General features: G+C 35.8%; 4 protein-coding genes across 5 annotated transcripts; 1 reads left to right on the forward strand and 3 right to left on the reverse strand.

The window, feature by feature from the left end:
• Positions 1–2,317: 2,317 nt before the first annotated feature.
• LOC132181441 (ubiquitin-ribosomal protein eS31 fusion protein) lies at positions 2,318–3,046 on the reverse strand. The gene has a single exon (XM_059594655.2). It carries the CDS (start codon positions 2,984–2,986, stop codon positions 2,516–2,518), a length of 471 nt encoding a protein of 156 aa, XP_059450638.1. The 5' UTR covers positions 2,987–3,046; the 3' UTR covers positions 2,318–2,515.
• A 1,238-nt stretch (positions 3,047–4,284) lies between these two features.
• Positions 4,285–8,979, forward strand: LOC132181509 (plant/protein). Of its 2 annotated transcripts, none has more exons than XM_059594761.2 (9): positions 4,285–4,520; positions 5,556–5,891; positions 6,746–6,779; positions 6,979–7,209; positions 7,485–7,574; positions 7,901–7,966; positions 8,058–8,149; positions 8,239–8,286; positions 8,549–8,979. In XM_059594761.2, the coding sequence occupies exons 1-9, from the start codon at positions 4,507–4,509 to the stop codon at positions 8,586–8,588; spliced, it is 951 nt and encodes a 316-aa protein (XP_059450744.1). In that variant the 5' UTR covers positions 4,285–4,506; the 3' UTR covers positions 8,589–8,979. The 2 variants fall into 2 exon arrangements, with proteins under 2 accessions (XP_059450744.1, XP_059450743.1); XM_059594760.2 differs by having other exon boundaries at positions 4,287–4,520; positions 8,443–8,979.
• Positions 8,980–9,883: 904 nt separating this feature from the next.
• LOC132181469 (glutaredoxin) lies at positions 9,884–11,551 on the reverse strand. The gene is made up of 4 exons (XM_059594703.2): positions 11,389–11,551; positions 11,206–11,294; positions 10,217–10,315; positions 9,884–10,085 (listed from the first exon to the last, which is right to left on the reverse strand). Exons 1-4 carry the CDS (start codon positions 11,442–11,444, stop codon positions 10,006–10,008), a joined length of 324 nt encoding a protein of 107 aa, XP_059450686.1. The 5' UTR covers positions 11,445–11,551; the 3' UTR covers positions 9,884–10,005.
• A 2,044-nt stretch (positions 11,552–13,595) lies between these two features.
• Positions 13,596–21,763, reverse strand: LOC132181361 (Isocitrate/isopropylmalate dehydrogenase family protein). Its single transcript, XM_059594551.2, has 15 exons — positions 21,401–21,763; positions 21,045–21,088; positions 20,802–20,911; positions 19,894–19,931; positions 18,222–18,299; positions 17,286–17,339; positions 17,101–17,202; positions 16,911–16,999; positions 16,719–16,822; positions 16,519–16,587; positions 16,314–16,429; positions 15,470–15,504; positions 15,228–15,370; positions 14,382–14,504; positions 13,596–13,887 (listed from the first exon to the last, which is right to left on the reverse strand). Exons 1-15 carry the CDS (start codon positions 21,693–21,695, stop codon positions 13,788–13,790), a joined length of 1,500 nt encoding a protein of 499 aa, XP_059450534.1. The 5' UTR covers positions 21,696–21,763; the 3' UTR covers positions 13,596–13,787.
• Positions 21,764–24,447: the final 2,684 nt, after the last annotated feature.

The raw sequence follows: 24,447 nt of genomic DNA on the forward strand, positions 1-24,447 counted from the left end.
CTTTATTTTTAGAAAGTTAAATTTTTATAATCAATTCTTATCGAATGACTCAGGTATCACCATTTTAGCATATAATTTAATGAGATTTTATGAATTTTAAAAAATGGTCTACGTAGTAGGTTAGTAAATTCTATATTATTTAATTAAAAATTTAAAAACTCAATTGAAGAATTTCTCAGGTACCAAATAATACTCATATTTACATCAAACTCACCTTTGAAAGCCTTAGATACGTTTGGTGGGCTATGCTCAACCTAGAAAATATAAGGGACAGTTTTCATCTAAGTTGAGAGGAATTTCTCTGATCCACTTTATAAAATTGCAACATGTTCCTTAATATATATATATAAGTGCACATGTCCCTAACATACGAGAAGCAAGTCATTTCTTAATAGATTTCTTCTTAATAGAGTTCTCCATCTCCGATAATGCTATTAAAAAAAAAAGTGTTTCTCTCATACTCAGAATGCAAATCTGGACTGGGTTAGAAAAAATTCAAATTCAGCTGACCCAATTTGAATGAATACTCTATCCAAACATAAGGGCCTATCTATGCTTACCTTCAGTAAAAAGAAATCGTTTAGCATGCCTTGTTGCAGCTCTTTTAGCAATATAGACTCTCCATCAGATTCTTCAGCAACTGAATAAAAATCCTAGTCAATGCATTCGAAATGCAATAATCCTTCTAAACACAAAACCAAATAAAAATCTCTCCCTTACGGAACACAACAGATCAAATCAAGTATGCAGCAAATGAAAAACACAACAAAACTTCAAGACTTGGCCCTCTACAGAGAGATTTGCATCTTAGTAGCAACTGTAACAGATCCCTCTGCAACATCTCTCAATCATAACCCAATTATAAGAGAGCCATTTTGTAATCCTGGGAAAGCACTTGTCCTCACAAACTAGGAACAAGGTAGGCATCAAAGCAATCCAAATTGTACAATCTATACTGTTTGTCGGAGAGGATCAAATGATTCCCAACCCTCAATGCAAAATATAAATTTACTACAAGATTATAAAGACATCTCAACCCAGGGACAACATTACGACTCTCTTTTTAAGTGTACAAATAGCATCAGCTGTGTCAGATTGGGAATAGGATCCGGAGATAATTTCATGGTCAAAACTTTATTTTGTTGCATCTAACCGTGTGCATAATTCCACACCATTTAAAATTTTTAAGTCATGAAGCAACATATTCACCATGTGGCATCATCTACACTGTTATATGCAACAAAATAAAATCTTGATCATCAAATTAGTTCATTCATCTCCATTTCATTTGAAATTGAGAGTATACTTGTCCATCACTCTGGCCCTTTAACATTTAATGTACTCACTCATTGACAAGGGAAAGTCTAAGCTACCATGAACTTTAAAATGGTGAAAACTGATTTGAAACAGATGTACCCAACACTTTGACACGCATAAATCCTAATAACCCAAAAAACCAAGTACTTTGAATCGGGTTCAGAAGTCAAATAAATTGAATATCTGCTACCAGTAGGGATAAGAAATTAACTAACTGGCAATGAGCTCAAGCTAGATAGTGAGCTCAAAGACCCACTATGTGCAGACGTAACTTCCAAATTAGAATTAGCATCTTGTCTTAGTGGAGTGTAGTAGCTACTAACAAACTAACGAAAGCCAGGACATATGACTAAACACTGAAAGAAAAAAACTTGCAACTGCCTGTAGCTTTTATTGACTAGTACCAGCACAAAACAAAGTTCCTGGAAAGATCTACCCACAATTTTGTAGACATAGATGCTAACATAATTACGACAGCCCTAAATTTTCCAACCTAAAAAAATCAAATTCAATAAGACCCAAACCAATCATTATAAGAACCTAAACCATTAAAATTGCTATAACATATACTGCTAGCAAAGCTCGACACAGCTAGAACCCAAATGAGTTCACAGAATTTGATTAAAATGTCCATTGCTAAGTCCTCAAAAAATATTCAAGCCAACAGTTTCAGAACATCCATTGAATTTATATTTTATTGACAATGCCATGTTATCGAAATGAAATAGCAACTTCAGCCCTGATCAATGATCACAACCCAAATAAAAAATCTTGCACGAATCCAACATTTGCAACTCAAAGCATACAACCCAAAAGAATTAAGTAAAAGGGCACCCAAAAATTCAACATCCATTCATCACCGCGTTCCATATTCAGCAAATCTAAAGTGTCAAACTAAACTAATAACCAACACAATCACAACAAAAATCTCAACATAATCTTCAAAATAGCAATCATCTGTGGCTAATTTCAACCAAACACATTACTTAAAACCTTAAAATGTAAACAAATTATTTCAATTGCATAAAGTCAGAATACCGATAAATCCAGGACTTATATAAACTATCACATGAAGTAGCCAAAATATCAAAAGCGCAAATTCCAAGTCATTAAAAAAACAAAGTTACTCTTGCAAAATCATTGAAACTGAACAAAGCGACCCAAAAAAGTACCCAAAAAACTCGACCTTTATTCCTTTCTAATCACCACCAGCCTTCTGGTACACATAGGTCAACCCACACTTGCCACAGTAGTGCCTGTCAAAATGATTGGCCATGAAGGTCCCAGCACCACACTCGGCGTTGGGGCACTCCTTCCTCAGCCTCTGAACCTTCCCAGAGTCATCCACCTTGTAGAACTGGAGCACGGCGAGCTTAACCTTCTTCTTCTTGTGCTTGAGCTTCTTGGGCTTCGTATAGGTCTTCTTCTTGCGCTTCTTGGCCCCTCCACGAAGACGAAGCACAAGGTGCAGAGTGGACTCCTTCTGGATGTTGTAGTCTGCCAAAGTCCGGCCATCCTCGAGCTGTTTTCCGGCGAAGATGAGTCGCTGCTGGTCCGGTGGAATTCCCTCCTTGTCTTGGATCTTGGCCTTCACATTGTCGATGGTGTCAGAGGACTCGACCTCTAGGGTTATGGTCTTGCCCGTCAGGGTCTTCACGAAGATCTGCATGGTTGCCGTCTGGTGTGGTGGAGCTTATGAGAGAGAAGGTAAAGCTTTTATAGGAGAGGGTGAATGTCATATTAGGGTTTTGCGGGGGTTGAGAGGAGGGGGGTGGGGTGTTTTGGGTGGGCTGTGGATGTGGGCCTTTCGGGTTTTGTGATTGCTTGTTAAAGTCCAGTTCGTTTTCTTTTCAACTAAATGACATTGGGGTCCATCATCCCGGCCCTGTCTAAAAGCTAATGATCCTACAAAGGGAAAAAAAAAAATTTAAAAAAATTGATATGCACACGAAAAAATATGTACTACTAACTAAACCCTAACCATAATTTAATTGACTTTGGGCAAAAATCATTGATTGAATTACAAAAATAATACACCTGGCTTTTGAAATTAAACCATAATAATTCAATTAACCAATAGAACTAAAATAAACCTACATGCCCATCTCGCAACATATTCACTTATACAAGGAAAAAAAAAAAAAACTCGCTTGATAAACGTCATAACCATAATAAGACCTCTCACTATTGTAGAGAATCTTTACAATCTAAGTAGAGAGTATGGCCGATAATTTATATTGGCGTGGTGAATTTGTGTTGGGTTGATTCCAACATGAATTATTTAATTAAATGGCTTAAATTCTTTAATCCTAATGCAACATATTTAAATAAACGGTGACACCACACAGCTGTATAACCCGTTTAATAAATAGGTCATGTTGAATTGACCAAACCCGACTCAACCCGCATAATACATTCAATAATTAGGTCATGTTGGATTGATCCAAAATACAACTTGTTTGACCAATTTTCACATGTATATGAATTTATATGCAAATAAATAAATGAAGGAAATTATATAAATTTTAGCATTTTAGAATTTTGTTTTGGATAATACTAAATATCCAAACACTTTTTCTCAAATGATCTCGTACATCCAATATATATATATATTTCTTAAATGAATGTGGGATCCAGATCATTTAGAAAAGAGAATTTGAAAAAAAGTGTTGGGATGTCTAACAGACTTTTTTTGTTTTTAATTGTAATCGAGAGAAAGTGACGTAGAACACTTCACGAAAATTACGAATAGTTTGAACGACTTGTACTATTAAAATACGGGTTATACGAGTCACTTATAGGTTAATTGAGTTGACCGAAGATTGACTACAAAATTTTGATTTCTTAATTTTATGTTGATCTGTGGCAGATTCGTGTCAAAATTAAATTCAATCCTAAAAGGGAGTAATGGTAGGAAATTCGCAATTCTTAAGAATTATAAAAGACTTCAGAAAAGTTATTTTGGCACGTTCCGATAAGAAGTTATCGTAGTCTTTAGATTTCCCTCGAAAAAAAATGAAAGAGTGGGTTCAAGCTGACATCATAAACCGTTTTCCAGGTGTAGCCAAATTTGCATTTGACCTCGTTCCAATGAATTCCCAATTCGTATGATATGTTATCTCCATCATCCCTATCCAGAAGTAGACGGTTCCCTGGTTCATATTTCTTCATTGGAAAACCCGGCTTTCTATGACCGTTTCTCTGTAAGTCATTCTGCCTTCAAGTTCTTCACTTTTTTCTTTTTTTGGCGTCATTAGTCCGTTTGGTTGCTGAAGAACTGAAGGATAATTTGAAATTTGGAGACTTCATGATCATGGGTCGGGGTTATTTTTGCTGTTGTGAGCGCCTATATGTTTCAATTGGCTTTCTACCCTTTTCTCAGCAACCAAACAGGGCAAGAGTGAAACCCATCTGTTTTAGCTTTGTACTTGAAAAGCCCCTTTTTTTTGGTCGCACATATTGTAGTTCCTCACGAGTGAGACAAAAAAACTAACTTCTCCGTCATGATTTGTTTTTTATTTTGTTGTGTTCTCTGTTCTGCAAAATGAACCTGCTAGCTTTAGTTTTGATTTTTGAGTGTGAATGAGTTGCATTGGCATTTTGGAATGTTGGTCGAGAAATATAACCCTTTTTGTGCGAGATAGTGAGAATTGGTTTCATTTCCACGACATTAATGCTAAATTTCAGGCTTTATTTGTTTAAATTGACACAAATTCAGGGAATATGGGAATAAATGCTTATTTTATTAGACTGGGTACTATTATGATTCTAACATTGATAAGCCACACTATTGAAAACTTCTCATTTTCCGAGATTGAAAAGAAAGTTGCAGTATATTCAGGTTTCCGAGAGAAAGTGGCATTGTAATAAGCAAAGCCTTTTTTTTTTTTTTTTTTTTTTTTTTTCTGCTCGCATTTTAAAGTGGTTTGTAATTGTTATCTGTGTTATATCCACATTGGCATTCATTCATAAAGCAAATTATTTGGATGGAGCCTCTCCAAATCTTTTATTTTCCGTTCATATGTATATATGTATGCGAATAACAAAATCTTTTCTATCAGAACTTCCTTCAATTATTACTCAAGATTCTCCTATTGAAGGGTTTGGCTTCTTTTTTTTTTTTTTTTTTTAATTTTAACTTCTTAAATTAAAGTATTTGAGAAGATACCAAGCATTACAAGAGACACTTGAGTGACAATTAAGTTGTAGTAGAAGTAACATCATGGTTTATTTTGCAGGATGCAGCTGGAGGTAACTGCTGATACTACCACCCTGAGTTATTGGTTGCACTGGAGGGTCTTACTCTGTGCAGTTTGGGTAGTGACTCCCATGTTTGTAGCATTATTGATGATATGGAAATATGAATATTTGGACCGTTTAAAATACAACAGAGTAGAAACCCAGCTAGACGGAAATCAGATTTCATGTGACGATAAAGCATGGAGACCATGTCTTAAAGGAATTCATCCCATTTGGCTGCTGGCTTTCCGTATTATTGCATTCTGTTTACTCTTGGGAACACTAGTTGTCAAAGTTCTTGTCAAAGGAGGTCACATATTTTTCTATTATACTCAGTAAGCCTTCTCTTGAGTTTGTTCTCATTTAGCGCTAATACTTGTGTTTAGTGCTAGTGGATAGTTTATGAATTAAGAAGTCTAGCTGAAGAATGTGGTAGTGTGGTTATTGAGCATGGATTACAGTTAAAAAGTTTTTGGATAGCCTATGGTATTATGAAACAAATATTTGTTATGGGCATAAAAGTTTGAGTGCATCTGTGACTTGATTTTCATCAAGTCAAGTCATCTCGTAGGCCCCATGGTGTTGCTTTTCATGTTGTTTTATTTTATGTAGCCTTTTGTTTTGGTGTTTTAGTCGACTTATGTCTCTTCTCCAAGTAGAAGACTTCTTGTCAGCCGACCTTACCTCTTATACAAGGGCTTGAGTCTTTCACATTGAGAAAAATAGAGAGAACAAGAAAGAGTAGAGAGAGGCGCCACATAACACAAAAAAAAAAGGAGAGATCTTTCTTTTATTAAAGAGATTTTGTTGTTTTCTCTTTTGTGAAACAATTCTCTTTTGTCAAAAGATGAGGCTTTGGGTGTATTTGTCACAATAGTATCACTTACCCACCCATGCACACATGCATAAATGCTGATATATAACCATCAAGTCATTCCTCCCTTTGAGAAGTGGCATGTTTATTATCTTTGGACACTGGAATATGCTTAATCATGGACCCACCTCTAAACTGTTGAACTCCCTGACTTTGAAGGGATTCCTTTATTTCTGTTTTGGCTAATATAGGTCCTTGTTTTCATAAAAAAAAATAGCTAATATTCCCTTTGATTTCAGCTTTGTAATTAATTACGAAATGTGGCTTTTATATTGTTCTAACTTGGGGTTGTCATGTTTTATGGATTCTGGACAGGTGGACTTTTACTTTGCTTACAATTTATTTTGGGGTATACCTTCCAATCTCCTTAAAAGCCTCCTGTTGAAACACCTCAATTGAATATGATAAATATATCTATTGACCACTTTATAGGTGCCCGCTTGTGAAACCTTTCATTTTATTTGTAGTATTATTCCCGGTGTCTTTGTGGACTAGGCAATGCACTCTACATCTCTTTGTACATTACAGTCTGAAATTTCCTTTTGCAGTGTGGATCACTCCTCTCATTATATGGGTGTTACCAGTATCACCTAATAAGCAGCAGGGATTTAGATATTTGTCATGTTGGGAGAGATGTGGAGCATGGATCATCCATTCCTCTCACATACAGGGAAAGGACACATATACACAAAGCAACAAGTGTCTCGGGTTCCCAGGAAGAAAATTGTGTTTTGCAAGCTGCAACCGTTTGTAGTTATGTCTTTGAAGTCCTCTTTCAGGTAACAGTCAGCAACTGCCTTGTTATAGGATAACAGGGGACAGATTGACTGCTTTAGTCAGCAATGTTTAAGTGGTTCGCTGCTAATGGATCAGTTGTGCTTCTGATGATTGCTTTTGATGTTCAGAGATATCATTCTACAAATCATATCTGTTAACATTTGCTTTAGAGTTGAAAAGCTATTACACATGTTAGGAAAGGCATTACAGTTTTCCTTGTGGCTGCATACCTATATCACAAGTCACTCATGTTTTTGCTTGATTTGATTTGTTACAGATGAATGCTGGGGCAGTTATGCTCACAGATAGTGTTTATTGGTTCATTATCTTTCCATTTCTCACCCTCAACGATTACAATCTCAATGTTGTAAGTTCAAAGGAATTCACTCTCTACTTCCATTTGATTTACTTTTATTTTTTATTTTTCTTGCCTAGGCGTAGGCGTTGTGCAAACACGTTAAAATTTTTGAAATTTCCCAAATAAATTTTAATAGCCAAAAAGACCTGGGTGTCATTTAGACCATATCCAATTTGTTCGACGACAAAGAAACATAATAAACAGATACAGTATGGCTGATTCATTTGGACTGATTATAAGATGCAGCTATACATACCAAGTAACTAAATTGGTTCCTACACCTCTGCTGGCATAAGTTTCATTTGAGCTAATAATCTGTCTCCATTTTGTGTCAGATGACTGTGAACATGCATACACTCAATGCAGTTTTACTCCTTGGTGATACAGCATTGAATTGCTTGGTAAATTTTGTACTTAAATGCTTTCTCTCCCCCTTTGTTTTTATTGTCTCTTTCATAGCCATCTCTGAATTATTCCAACTTACTCTTTCAGCGGGTCCCCTTTTACCGGATTTCTTTCTTTATTCTATGGACTGGTGTTTTCGTCATTTTCCAGTGGATCATTCATGCGTTTGTCTCAATTCGGTAATGTTGTTATTTTTCTGTATATCCACATATGAGGATGAGGGCATACCAGTTGAATTGAAAAATATTGATAGTTCACTTTGGTACAGGTGGCCATACCCATTTCTTGACTGGTCATCACCATATGCTCCAATATGGTATGTTATCTCAAATTTGTTTGAGACATCTCATCATCTGAGTTTGATGAATCAGAGATAAGAACTGGGTTATATAAAAATGTTTATAGCTTCAATTTATCTTAATCATTTATGAAGTGGACCTTATCCATTTCTGTTTGTGCCACCAAATTCCAGGTACTTATTGATGGCACTGATGCATCTTCCATGCTACGGCATCTTTGCATTAGTTGTGAAAGTAAAGCTCTATTTGTTGTCAAAATTGTTTCCTCTCTCTTATCAGTGTTAAAGAAGGGCAAGTATATCAACTTGACTCCCTGTGAAGCCAAACAGATTTTAAGGCTGCACCAGAGTTCCACTCAAGTTCTCCCTGTAGATGCTTGTAAGTGTTACACACCTGGTGCTCTCCTTCAAGAATGATGCAGGACGAAAAATGGCAGGGGACAGCAGTAGGAATTTGCTAAATTCTTTTTTTGTTTTCGGGTTCAGATATATAATGCAATCTACAACAGATTAAACATTTTTAGACTGATCTGCCGAGAAATTTGAAAGGAAGAAAGTGAAAGAAGGTAAAGGTGGGAACTGTGAAATTGTACAATATAGGTTTATTTGAATACTTTTATAATTTTCCTTCCTAGATTACTTGACTTTTTGTTTAGCAAGGAGCAGGGTGATTTTAACCAATCACTTGCAGTCTTTTTTATATTCACGTTAATTTCAAATGCCTTTTTTTGACAAGAATTTCAAATGTCTTGCTTGTACTAGAAACAACACAAGTTTTGCATGAAATAAGGAACACCGTAGCCTGTGGGCTTAGTCGTGCGCCGCTTGGCTAGAGTACTTTCCATCTGGCCAAATCAGTACCCCAGCTTCCCTTCTATCAAAATCCACCCAACAATCTCCATCCTAATCGGCCATAATCCCCAAAATTACTCACTTCTCTCCAATTTTCAGTTCTCAAAGAAAATCAACAAGAAAACAACCGAACAAAAGGGAAATCCACCACCAAAAGCTGGCAGCCATGAGGGACGACCGTCCTGACATCCACCGTAGCCAGAGACCACCGAGCAGTGGCAACACCAGCCCAGAAAACTGTCAGCTATTTGTGGGTTTCAAGAAAATAGAAGGTTGCAGAAAGCAGACAAAAAGAAAGAAAGAAAGAAAGAAAGGAAGAGGTGCGAGAGCGAGAAGATAGAAGACAAATGACCGTTTATGAGAAAGAAGAGATGGCGTACACTCCTATCACCCACGGCATACCCACCCATAAAAAAAAAAAAAAATCTTTTGATAGTTTTGTGCCCATATCACAATTTCTGGTTCCACCCCTGAGAAGGGCCTCGGCTCAACTGCCTTCAATCCGAATGACATGCTGCATACACGATACACCCATAGTGGACCACAATGCCGTGTCCAAAGGCCAAGAGTGCCAATCAATCCCCTTTGTGACAACTTCCTAAGGGAATTTTATTATTCTGAGTAAGAATAATCAAATCCTAAAATGACAAACTAGATAACTCTAAACCTATAAGCAATGCACAATTATATCTTCTGATTGGGAGTAATAAGAATATCAGGAAATTTTCAAAACAAAAATCTCAAATACCCACTAGATTCTACCTCAATACACAACTTCAAGTCCAAGTTTATTTAGGATTTTGAAAAAGTTTGACACAAAATACAGAAACACCATAAGGCTACCACTTATTAAACTTTACTCATTAACAAGATAACAACATTTCTTCAAGCAGAAAGCTTGGCAATAGCTCCAGCTTGTGTCAGCAGAGGAACTAGTTTCCCTTCCTTGTGCAGAGCAGTAGTAGCTGCAAGACAATAGGAATAGAATAGAATATTTAAACCTAAAGGGCCCAAAACAAACAAGTAATCTTTAAATTCATATCGATATAAATGTGATTAGTGATCCTATAGTTTGTTTAGGGGATTGAGATCCTACCGTCACAGCCACCAATGTGGTTCCCGCCAATGAATACATTGGGCACAGTCTTTTGTTTGGTCCACTCAGCGAGTGCTGCTTGTATCTCACTTCCATCGCCTTCAACACATCAAAACACACACAACATAAGTTAACCATTTGCACACAAAAAATATTTCACAGAGAAATAAAAAGGTCCGGCTTGTAATAAATGAATGAAGTGTGTCATGACCCCTAAATATTTCCTAGGGTAACTTCACGTTGGAGTTCTTAAAATCCTAACCATTATTTTAGTTTATTGTATCCCACTAAGTTGTATCCCGAGATGGTAAAATCTGAACCATTTAATTAAAAGTAATGATTAGGATTTAAGAACTTTACCATAAAGCCATCCTAGAAAATCTAGAGAATCATAATCCAATCGAAGTAATCAAGAAGCAACAGCTTCATTGTTCGGTTTCTAGAATAGAAATCATGAAATCATGATAGTCCTCAAAACTTACTACCAGAGCCCCACAACACAATGCATTACTTCTTTTTATGCATTTACACACTTTCAAACTTTTTTAAGGCAAGATAGAGCAATTACGCTAAAATCATGCTAATATTGCATCTATTATATGTGGCTTTCTAACACATGCAATCAAAAATTAAATTACATGAAAGCAGATATAGCAAACTAATGTTATCTGTCGGAAACGGAATTTCGCGGGAAAAAAGAAAGAAGGAAATGGAATTGAGGATGATGGCTAAAGCTATAATTCTCTAAAATTACTAAGATAAAGTATTTGAAGCAAATATACGCAAAGCTATAATAAAACCAATCCTTCTACACAAAGGATTGGATTTAATTCCATAATCAATTGACGTTAGAATTAAAAATTCTCGCTACCGCTTCGATGAAATTTAAATTCGACCTCAATTCCACACATATACAGAACAACCGAAATTGAAATTCCAGTTCCAAGCAAAACCATATAAACCAGTAGATTCAAAAATAAAAATCTCACTTTCAGTATCCAACTCAATAGCCTTGAAATTCGCTCCCAATTGAGTCAACAGCTGCTTCACGCTCACGCAGAACGGACAGTACGTCTTGCTGTGGTTACAAACCGCCAAATCAACGTCCATATATGTATAAATATGTAATCATCAAATCAAAAAACGAAACGGTTTGATAAACGAAGACAAACCTGAAAACGACGACCGGATTGGACGAAACGATCTCCTTGGCCTTCGGCAACGCCATTTCTCTCTGCCTTTTGAATTCTCAAACCCTAAAAGAGCTTTGTAAATTTTCTTCACACAATATCTCAGTGAACAAGAAACGGTCTCGGGCTTTCGAGTGATGAAAAATGAGAAATGATCTGGACCGTAGATGTCTATTAGGGAATAAGGCATTTTGGATTTTAGATACTGGTGGGCCGTAAAAGCCTTTTTTTTTTTTTTTTTTAAGTAACGCCTTTAATTAATTAATTAAGGCGGCTTTCTTGGATACCTATCCGGATAGTTGTGGGATAAGTTGAGATCTTTAGAAAAACGATCTTTTTATTTTTAAAAGAAAAATGAAAAATATTAGGAATATCAAATCTTTTATTAATATATAGGTATTAAAATAATATGGAGCTTATTCGCTAGAAATAATAAAAACAATTAATCAAAATAAATCTTACGATGACTAAGCTTCACATCATTTTCCTTCCCATCTTTTGGTAAAAAAATTGGTATCTATAGAATTTATCTTTTTGTATATCTTCGTACATTTCTTTTTCAAATCAACTAATATGGATCTGTAACCATTGTAGATCCTACCAATCTAGTAGTTGATTTGAAAATACATATAAGAAGTCTCAGGTTTTTATTGTCTTGTAATATCGGCGGTGATTAGTGGGAATTGCCATTTAATAGGATAATAAAGAGTTAAATTGGGGGTTCTTCTAAATTGATAAATTCTTTCACCAGTTCTAAAAAAATATGTTAATTTAATAAACTTGATTGAAAAAAATTATTTTAACCTAGTTTTTTTTTAAAAAAATAATAATTATGCCAAGAGTTGACATGTAATTCATAACCATTGGTCCAATGGGTTTAATAAGTTCTTTTAGGTGAATCATGACTTTATATCATTCGACTAGAAAAAAAAAAAAAAAACTTTATATCGTAGGTTTTTAATTTGTGATATTATAATAATAAGTTCGAACCCTTATAATAAAAGAAATCATAAAACTTGTTCTATAGAAACACTTTTGTTTTATTTTTTCCTTTTTGCTTTTCTTTTTCAAATCAAAAACATAAACAAATAACCCAAAATATAAAATACTCAAAATTACTTTCTCACATTAAAACACTTTTTAAAATAATTTTTTTTAAAAAAACCTCTAAAAACCATTAACAAATTTTAATTTAATTAGAAAACTCCACTTTTCCAGTACTTTTAACATGGACAAATAAAAAACAACTTTTGTTATGTAACAATCTAACCATAGGAATTAAACATAGGGTGCCTTTGATACAAATTTTTTTCCTCTGTTCTCTCTCTAGAAAGAAGAACCTTTCTTTTGCAACTTTCCACCGCCACTGTGCGGCTCTTTTTGGGGGAGGAGGGAGATACTTTGCTTTCTCCCTTCTCCCCTCAGCCTAGTGCGGTCGCCTCCCTTCCCTCCTCTGTAACTGGTCCTCTTTTTTTTTTTTTTTTTTTACCTCTAAGCAGTGATACCACCATTCACCTTTTCCCTGACCACCTTGCCCCCGCCTGGTCACCTCCCTCTGGTCGTGTTCCACCCCTACAGAGGCGTCATTCAAGGTTTTTTGGTGGTTCTTAGATTTGGTTTTCTAAAATACAGATATGTTGCCCTTTGATCTTCCACAGCTCTGACGCGTCACACCAATGTCTTCACCAGCCTCCTAGCTTTCCATCGTTGTTGCCATCGTCTTGTTCTAGCCACCACGCAGCGCCGCATGGTCCCCACGCGCTGGCGCATGTTCTCTGAGCTCCTGCCAGAAACTCTTCCGTCGGTCTTCCTCCGCCCCATCCTCTGTTTAAGCTGCTCCTCAGCGTGCTTTATTACTGCTTTTTTTTATTATTATTATTATTTTCCCTGTATTTTTATTTCCTTTGTATTTTGCAGCTCCTTTTGTTATTTGCTGCATGTTGTTTTATGGGTTACTATCTTCCTAATCTGTACTGTTTTGATCTTATGGTGGAGACTTGTTTGACCCATTTCCTACCCTTTGTTTATATTTTCACACAGATGTTTTTCGTTTTGGGTCTGTTGTTGGGTAGCACACCCCATTTTCGTTTTTAGGATCGCTCCATTTCGGATTAGGAGTGGAAATGATCCTTTCATTTAACCCTTTTCCTTACTCAATTAGAAAAGAAAAAAAAAAAGGACAAATAATATGACAAAAATCCAGATGTGTAGGAAATTTAAATTATATATTGGCACTAAATCTCAGACCTTATTGCCAATGTAAAACTAGTTTGAAGCACTGTGCAGTATGTGTAGATGAGAAAGGAAGATATTCGCCCATAAGTCTAACAACGAACACTCACAAAATTCTCCCTGCCTAGGGGATTCCCTGAATGACCATCTCATAGGGTAACCAGTACACGTTCTCGAAGCTTGACCTCAAGATTTTGTGCAACAGCATCAATAAATTCCTCAGTGTTCAAATAATGTTCCCTCGATACCCTGCGGACACCAATATCATCAAAGTAATTAAAAATTGACGTAAGTTGGCTCGAGTGATGCGACAAGATTGAGGAAACGAGTATACTCATCAATAGTCGGTGCTTTTGCAAAAATCTGGCTTGTGGAAAAAATGTTACTATAATTACAAATCAGATTAACCTACTTTTTTCCTTATTTATTTATTTATTATTATTATTATTTTTTTATAGATTTGAGAGATGGACCAAAGTTCTATACTAGACCTTCAGATGCCCAAGTTCTCAATTGATTAAGCTTATTATGTACGACAAGTGCAGAGAGGTTCATTCCTCAGATTAATTAATGCCTTCTTTTTATGATTATTTGAATCATGAAGTGGTATTGTACGTCTATTCTCGTCATGACACTCTGAATTCCAAATATGCAGAAAAGTCATTCAAACATAGAAAAAAAAAAAAAAAAATTATAAGCAACTGATTCCCCAAAGTGCACAATGGAGGGAAGGTGCAACTTACTTGGACCCGTGGATCAAAATGGCAAGATCCTTGGTCATTTTGCCCGTCTCCACAGTCTCAATGCATGCAGCCTCCAACTTGTGAACAAAATCCAGCAACCTTTCGTTTTTATCTAACTTGCCCCTGGGAATAGAGAGAAAAAATTGATTGGTACAATCAACAGGCTAAGGTAAACATACAAAAGAATCCAACATAAATATTGATATTGTTAAATGGCACTGAAAGCTAATTATATATAAAGGGTAGAGATCTGTGCGAACTCAACATAGTTTAATACGATAATTCACAGAGAGTAAACATGCAGTCACACCTATGGCAAATTTTAGAGAACTCTTGCTAGAGGGAAAAAAAAAGAATAGAGGAATGCTACACACTCCCCCTTTCACACTTCCTGATGTGGCACTAAAAATCACCATTGAATCTAAAGATTAAATAGTGATTCATCTAAAATCTAAAGGTAATTTTTAGTGTCATGTAAAGAAGTGTGCACTTTGAAGTGTGAGAATGCGAGTTTGTGTAGCATTTCTCAAAAGAATAATATTTTAATACCCTCTCCCCCTCCCCCCCCCCCCAAAAAAAAGAGAAAGTAGAGGTGGTAGATAATCCCTAAAAATGTAGAAATACGATTCAATAATTATATAGAGTAACAGTGTTTTGGAGTTGTTTCAAAAAAGTGGGAAAAAAGCAATTGACTCTATATATGTGTATACAAGTCCAATATAATGATGAAGAGTCTGTCAGTTAACTGAGAACATCTGGCAATGATTTTTTGGGAATGATATTGTCAGGACGAAACTTTAAAAGTGAAAGATGTAGCATCAATTTGATTCAAAACAGCAAACTGACCTATGTTCTAGCCCTCGTGTCCATGCAAATATAGAAGCAATGCTGTTTGTACTGGTTTCTTGCCCCTTCTGATGTAATCGGAAATGCCGAGTTACAGTCCCATGAGCTGCCTCAGCTTCTAATGTCTTCCCGTCAGTGGCTAACTGCACAAATTGCGGTTATTAAGATTTTGCATGCACAATCCCAAGACCAAAATATTAAGGTCAGCATTAATAACAAAAGACAGAAAATCAGATACAAACCAACACAGAAGTCATGAGGCCCAAGGAGCCAAATCCTGCATGAAAGAAACCAACATTCAGTCAATTTCACTAAATAATGCATAGAACTAATGAACACTTTATAGTCGTTCGTATTAACAAAGACAAGGGGTCCATTCATATATTCAGTTCAACATTTGGCATTGCATTCAAGAACTTTAAGAATGACCAATCATATATAAAGAGAACTATAGCATACATGATTTAGCAGTAGAGTTCCTTATTTCCTTATTTTGTACTAGACTAGGGTCACCTTTAGCATCCATCTTGGCATCCCATTGCATCAGCAGAGTCATAACCACAGTATTCCACTTATTGGCACAGATGAAAACTTTTATGCAGTAAGCAAGACTTTTTTTTTTTACCTAATTTTGCTTTCCTAGGGCCCTAAATTGACAGGGAGCTGACAGTTGACCGATGGTACAAACCCAAGGTTATCGACATTGAATAAGTAAAGCTAAATCTCCATAAAAATGAAGAAACAAAAACAAATAAATGAATGGCTAAAGGAAGTAGCAAACACATTGCTATCAGTACATATGAACAGCCAAATCTCACAAGACCACTTGTATATTTTTTAAGGAAAAAACTCAATTGAAATGTTCCTTTTTTAAGCCAAAATTATTCTAATCCCTAGTCATTAACCATTTACTTGTACAACTTCTTGAACCAATAACCCATTCAAGAGTATAATTATAGAAAATATATGAACCAATACACTTCATTATCATGAGCACAAAAAATGGCTATGGCCACAACAAAGAAAATGTCCAAAATGGTTATGTAGCAAACACCTAAAAAGTTAGAATAGGTTCTTCAACAGCACCTTGAGCAAGTAAATCACTTTGCACATCCCCATCATAATTTTTGCAAGCCCAAACATATCCACCTTCGCTTTTCATTGCATAAGCAACCATGTCATCTATTAACCGATGTTCATACCTGAAAGCCACATCAACCTTCAGTTAACTATTTGAAAATATGCTAAGCGCACAAAAAGAAAGCCTGAGTTCACAGTGGACAAAACAAACCATATTGAATTCTCTTCAAACATTTGCTTCCACTTCTCTTCATAGACCTCCTGGAATATGTCCTTAAACCTGCAATAGTAAATGTGAACACCGCTCTTTACAGATTGAAATTGGAGGCTGGCAGAATATGCCAAAGAAGGTCTATAGTTCAGATGAATTTGGGAAAGAAACAGCAATTGGAACAGAGAAAGAAAGGTCACCTGCCATCATATTTTTTAAGAATTGTGTTTTTGGTGCTCAAGTAAAGGGGCCACTTCTTCGCAAATGCCATCGACATGGACGATTCAGCGAAAACTCGGATAGACTGACAATGTACATAAAATTTTGTCAAAACAGCAAAATCAACATATTGAAAGGCATACTTAAAGGATAGAAAATGTGATTAGACAAACCTCATCAACATTATACATAGCAAGCGCTATGCCTGGTCCTTTAAAATCAAAAACATCAAGTTCCACTGGCGTGTTTCCATCTTCAGGGACTGAGGGATAGAAACAGAGAGATGAATTGCTAAGAAACATAAAATACTTGTGAGAATAGAAAAAAAAAATTCAGCTCATCTATGAGTTTGAATCAGCTTACCAAAAACCATTTTAAGCTTTCCTGGCCCTTCAATGACCGCATCAGTGGCTCGATACTGATCGCCAAATGCATGCCTACCAATACATATGGGTTTCTTCCAACCTGTGAGTTGGAAATGAGTACTGAACAGCATTTCACAATTTTTTTACTTCACATTTGATATTATGACAGAAACAAAACATTACCAGTAACAATTCTGGGAATATTACGGCATAGGATAGGTTCACGGAAAACAGTACCTACAGAAGTTAGCAATCCTTTCATTAGGAAAAAAACTGGGGAAAAAAAGGTCTCACAAAAATTGACTGAAAAGATGATGCATTGACCTAAAATTTTATTTTTTAGGTGACACACACCACATCCATTCAATACAGATGCAGAATCAGATTCCACAAAAAAAAATTATATTCAATATCCTCTGCTTAATAAGAAAAGTTGCTATTAAGCAGGTAGTAGGTTCTATCAAATTTGTATCGCAGACCCAATTCCAGCTTTCGATTTAAAATCCTTCCTTGAACACACTGCCATCTCTCCCCCACACCCCCCCCCCCCCCCCCCCCCCCCAAAAAAAAAGAATAAGTAAGAGAGAGAGAAGGAAAACTTCAAATAACCAACATATATATATATAAGGTTCATGGTTTTCTATCAAATAACATGTATCATTCGCAATAGGTCACTCAAAAGCTGGGACAACTACTAGCTCTGACAATTCCATCTATTTGGCATGCCCATGAGGACTCCACTTTCACAAACTGACTATTACCTCCTTTTTCCAGGGATATGATTCAGTGAATTGTGCAAAGAAAATAAGAAAAACCTGATATGATGCTGTAGAAACTGGGAAATAGAATTATAGCTAACTAATTTAATTTAAAAGATAACAGTTACTTTTAATACGTTTTGCCAACAAAAAAAAATCCTGCATATGGAACTAAGAAAGCTGATGCCTATACTTAATTAGGCAACATTGTTACAACAAATGTCTCATGTAAATCAAGAACGCCCAACCATCTGCAGTAATTCGTATGAAGGACAACTGATATCAAATGACTAAATAACAAAACCAAATGCATTTATAATTTTCCTTTCAATGAGGAAACGTTTATTTATAAAATACAAACCATTTAAGATGTTTCTGATTGTGCCATTGGGACTCCTCCACATAGACTTCAGCCCAAATTCCTTGACTCTGGTCTCATCTACAAAATATGAAATTGCAGAATCATTATTTATTCATAATAATATCAATACCTCATGATTAAGCTGCAAGACCAACAAATTCTATGTATTTGGTAACCATATCAACCAATATAAGGGCCAGCATGGTCAACATCCATAAAACAATGTTCCGTTTTTTCAAATTTACCTCTAGTGAGTGGGGTTTATAAGATTATCGCCAAAGTCCTAGCCAATAGGTTGAAAAGGGTTGTAAACAATATTATTTCGAAGCCCCAAAATGTCTTTGTGAGAGGTAGGCAAATTCTAGACTCCATTCTTATAGCTAATGAGTGCTTGGATAGTAGGATCAGATCTGGTGCTCTAGGTGTGCTTTGCAAACTGAATATTGAGAAGGCCTACGATCATGTTTATTGGGAGTTTCTTTTGTTCTTGTTGAGGAAGTGTGGTGTTTGAGAGAAATGGTGTAATTGAATAGCACATTGTATTTCTTCGACACTTTTTCAGTCTTGGTGAATAGTTCTCCTTTCGGTTTCTTCAAAAGCTTTAGTGGTTTGAGACAAGTAGATCCTCTATCTCCTCCACTCTTAGTAAAATGATTTATGCCACTGTAGATGGGGGCTTCCTTTAGGCTAACTTCTCCCATCTTCGGTTTGCATATGACACTTTGATTTTTTGACAGGATAACCAAGATCACATCTATTACTTGCATGTATTATTCTTATATTTTGGAGTTGTATCCGGTTTGAAAGTTAATATGGCCAAGTTAGATTTGGTTCTTGTGGACAATGTCAATAATGTTGTTGGGTTGGCCAGTATTTTGGGTTGTGGGGTGTCTTCTTTCCCTTCGAAGTATCTTGGCCTTCTGCTAGGAGCTCCTTTTAAGACCAAATCAATTTGGGATGGTGTTATTGAGAAGATTGAGCGTTGTTTGATGGGTTGGAAAATAATGTACTTGTCTAAGGGTGGAACGATTACTTTAATCAAGAGTACCCTCTTCAGTTTGCCTACATATTTTATGTTTCTCTTTCCCCTTCTTGCTCGCATTGCCAATAGCATAGAAAAGCTACAATAGGATTTCTTATGGGACGGTCTAGATGATGAGTTCAAATTTCACCTGATTAGTTAGCTCAAGGTATGTTCCCTGATTTTTGAGAGGGTTGGGGTCCGAAACTTGCTATTGTTCAACAGTGCTCTTTGGGGAAGTAGCTTTGGTGCTATGTGCATGAAAGAGAGGCCTTGTGGAGAGTCGTAATGGCAGCTCATGGGGTGGGTGGTGTTATGAGGTTCATGGGTCGTATAGACGGGTGTTATGAAAAAAAATATCAAGAGGGGTTAGTGGATGAACTAAAGCCTTTCTTCTTCAAAACTTTGTACCACTTAGACAATTGCCTTAGATCTAAGTTTGTTAGTTTTCACGATTTTCTCGACTTATTTTCTATTTCTAGCTAGGTGTTTCTCTTGTATACTCCCTTAGTACTTGAGCTGTGCCTTTTGCGCTTTTAATCTAACCTTCTCGTGATATTACTTGTAAACAAAAAAAAAAAAAAACAATGTTTCCTAGCAACCATAATAGAAGAGAACAATAGAGACGCCAGAAAAACAAGAATTACTAACCAGGAGTAATGGTAGCACACTTTACTGCAACATTGTACCTGCAGTATGTATATGATTAGAATGAAATGCAGAAAAAGGTCTCAGATATCATTCAGACTTTAAAACGTCAAGGTATGAACAAGAAACTGTAAAATACTCTTTAATTCAGTGCGAAAATTGGGCTATGCTTTGCTTTCGTTTTGTGCCTCAAGACAACTATTCCATGAACCATTCCCAGTGAGCAGCTGGTACAAACCACGTTACTTAAAATCTTAATTTTCGCCACTATGAAAGTCTCTCTACACCAATCATTACATGTAATTAATACACAATCCTCTATACTGCTGTCTTTTACAACTCCTGATCTTTAAGAAGCTCCCGATCATCCACCCTCAATAACTATAATTTCAACTAGCAAACAGCTAAATCCTTCCTCGTATCAGTCCTTCACAGATCAATTACAGTGGCAAAACCCTTGGCATGACGGCTTTTGGTTACAAATAGTATCCATCATTATATTCCAATATGCTAATCTATTGAGTAAACATTATAATCAATGATCCACATACAACCACTTTCACCAGGCCTTTGTACCCCTATTCTTGAAGCTTTTGCACTTTACTAGCATCAACGATTGCCTTCTATAGGCATCATAATATCACAGATCCTATCATGTACCAACACACATATGGCTATAATGGGGACACTACCCAATTATCTATATGTCCTTATCACAACAGCATTCGCCCAATGAATTTTTCACAATACTGTCTAGTGAACACACGCAAGGCTTAATAGTCTATCTCCTTTTCATATGATTCAGGGGAGCTAAACAATAAACAAAAACGGGAAGGAAATAAGTTATATCTAATACCAATCACTTTAGCATGACAGATGCATTATAACCTGTTTTCCGGTCAACTACTTACTTAAGAGCTGCTTCAGCACTTTCTACAGTAACTTTGTCGTCCGTTGCATCGCGATTCAAAATTCCCAAATCAAAATACTTTATATCCAAATCCAGATGTGGAAATATAAGCTGCAATTAGAAAACCAGAATTCCCCAATAAACAAAATTACAATCAATATAGAAATTCATTCTCAATATTAAAAAAAAAAAAAAGAAAAAAAAAAAAAAAAAAGGAAGGAAGTCGCTCAATGAAAATTCACACTTTGTCTTTAATCATTGTCCATATGATCCTCGTCATCTCATCACCTAAGAGGAAAAAATACAAGCAAAAACATCAAATAGATTCTTCAGAAGGGAAAACGCATAATGAAACAACGAGTGTTCCGTTTGGTTGCAGAGAAAACTATGAAAAAAAAATCGAAAACGATCAAGTTCAATATTGGGAACTTATAAAACAAAAACATTCACCAACTCAGGTTAGTTGAAATATTCAGTTTATTTATCGAAATGAAACTCTTGATCTAAAACATATTTCAAAGCTTCAAGTTTCCCCCATTTTCTCGCCAACCAAGCAGGCCACCGCTAAACACACAATCACCCGGGGTTCAAAAACCTCACCGTCCATTTCCACAACAGGATTCTCTACCCTAACCCTATCTGAGCCAGCCGACGACGCGTAGCAACGCAGCGAGGCGTGAGCGAAGCGTGTCGAAGAAGAAGCGAACGAGACACGGTTCCCGCGAAGAACAATTCCATTGGAGAATCTCGGACCACTCGAAGGGAATTGCGAGTGCAGGCTATGACTTCTCAGGGCCATCGACGACGACGCTGATGACGAACACGACGAGGTTACCATCTTAGCGCCAGACATGGCGCTCAAACGGAGTGTCGTCGTCGCTCTTGGGCTTAGCATTCGAGGTTTTTGGCTTTGTTTGGGGTTTAAGAGTTGGATTTTCACGTTTGACTGTGGGACACTGGGAATACTGAATGGCGGTACTATAGTGGAAGAGCGATCAACGACCTGAATATGTTCATCCACGGTGGAAAATGGAAGGTTATCTCTGGCCGTTGGATCAAGTGAATCAAGTGATCGATGTATAAAACATGACCACCGTTCCTTCTTATCATGAACGTCCCTCTCAGGTGATGTATCTTGTGAAGTCTTCTGATCCTGCGATGGTTCTGTTCGAATACACTACAATAGAAGGAATGATTACATGCATCTTTTCATATTCTTAATCTCAAACTTTTATTAATTAATTGGTTAAATATTTTGTTGTCACGTGATTTAACAACTTTATTTTTTATTCTTTCGGTTTTATCGTGAATAGTATCTAATGGTTAAAAACGAAGATAGTACCTCCGTTTAACTTCTGTCCAAATTTAACTGAAATTCATGTCAATGCCCCTACAAAATCGACACGTGTCCAGATACATAATTAAAAATAAAAATAAAATGAAAAATTTAAAAACTAAAATGATTAAGAACCTTCAAAAATTAAATTAAAAAAAAAATAAAAAATAAAGGGGCAGCTCGAGCCACCATTGGCCGGTTTGGGTTGGCCAAAACCACCCCAAGGGCCAACCCTTTTATTTTTTAATTGGCCTTTTGGGGTGAGCCACCCCTTTCCAAATTTTTGTTTATTTAATTTTTTAAGGTTTTTAATCCTTTTAGTTTAAAATTTTTTTATTAAGTATATGGATATTTGTCAATTTTTTTTAAAGATGCTTACATGAATTTTCAAATTTTGGATTGAAGTACTATCTCCTTTTTAGTCATTATCGAAAAACTATAACGCAAAATGAAATCGATGACAAAAAATAGAATTGTTAAACCATAGGGGCAAAAAAGTATTTAACTATATATATATATATATATATATATATATATTCTTTTTATTAGAGGAGAACTTTTCTTTTGTTCAATTAGGGCAAGTTAGGACTTTTTTGGGTTATAATCGGATGGTCTTCGAGTGTTAAAATATTAATTAAATTATTAAAAAAATTTATCTTTTATAAACTTAAATTTTAGTAATTAAGTAATGATTTAACCATAAGTTCACATTTTAAAAAATTGAAATTCATAATTTGTAATGTTGAAATGATTACCAAGAATCTTAATCATGACTAACCATCAAGTATAAAAAAATCAAGTTAAAATATCTCATTGCATTATTTTAAGTTCTAGAAGCAGAAAAACTGTTGAGGACTCATAAGGTTTGACCTTTTATCAATTATTCGCCAACAGGCAACAGGGTAAATTTTTATATTTAAGGAGATCTAGCTCGATCAAACAGTGAAAAATTGTGAATTACCAAAAAAGCTAGAGATCCTCCTATAATCCTATTGGAGCATAAATCCAGAATTTATGGTGAAATGTGTCATGCATAGCTCTCAGTTGCACTGATGATCCATGCAACCACCTAAGCGAAGGGATTTTACAATGTTGCCATTGTGGGAGAAAGAGACAGGACTGTCTCATTCATAAGGCCTTTTTCCCAATCAATTACATCAGTCACTTCTCAAAGCAAAATCACAAGCCCAAAGAGGGGAGAATCATGAGATACAATAAAGCATCAATTGTCTATGTCCTCATGCTTCTGGGGGTGAGTTTGCTATGCGGCTGCAGGGCCAATTTGCAGCGCTTTTCACGTTCAGAAAGCAGCAACAGTAATGGTGGCACTGGCAGCAACAGCTTCAACTACAGAAGGGTTTCTCCCAGCCATGGCTTCAGATTACACGGCAACCATCTCCCTGAAGAAGAAGAGAAAAGACTCACACCAAATGGCGCAAACCCACTTCACAACTGATCATCATCATCATCATCATGACACGGGTGAAGTTCAAAGATTTTTTTGAAAGCATTCATCTTCAAAATGCAGTTGGCTGCAGCCTGCAGACCTTTATATATATATATATATATATATATATATATATATATATATATATATATATATTGAGCTGCAGGAAGAGTCTCTGACTTCAACAAATGATTCCGATGGCCAACTTTCAAGCTCACTCTTAACTCTTCCTTGTAATCATCATGGTGTTAAAAGCTTGCATATGCTTTTTGGAAGGAAGTGTACTAACTCTTTGTATTTTACTTAAAAGCTTGCAACTTTTCTCAACTTTTTCTTCACATTTTGCAAATTGATCTTCATTATTAGAGTCTTGAATGTGAGTAATTAATGTTTTATAGATGAATATCTTTCATGGACTGTATTGTGGGTCTGATCTTGAAAATGCCACTTCATCATCTATCTCTTAATACATTAATTGTGTGTGAAGCATCCAACTTCAAATTTCACAATCACTGATGGGGTTTGACCTTTAAAATTAAAATTGATGCACCATCTTACTTGTTGCAAGCACACAACATTTTTTCTCGTTTTCAAACTGCACTTTCAATCAGATTAAGTGTATTATTTTTTTATTAGCTTAAGTCTCAGGGCAATTAATAGTTTAAGCCCTACACAGCTGTTTAAGCTCACTCATAAAAAAGAGTTCTAAAATATTAATTTAAGTGATTAAATCTATTAATTTTTAATATTAGATTAAACATTTGAAATGAGTAGTCGTTAAAATAAGATTAGAATTAAAAGAAAGGAAAAAAAAAGAAAAGGAGCAGCACAGTAAAAATCGGCCCGTGTCAGAGTCGATTTTTA

Source organism: Corylus avellana, chromosome 5 (assembly GCF_965113065.1).
Source record: "Corylus avellana chromosome 5, dhCorAvel1.hap1.2, whole genome shotgun sequence".
Taxonomy (NCBI): Eukaryota; Viridiplantae; Streptophyta; class Magnoliopsida; order Fagales; family Betulaceae; genus Corylus; species Corylus avellana.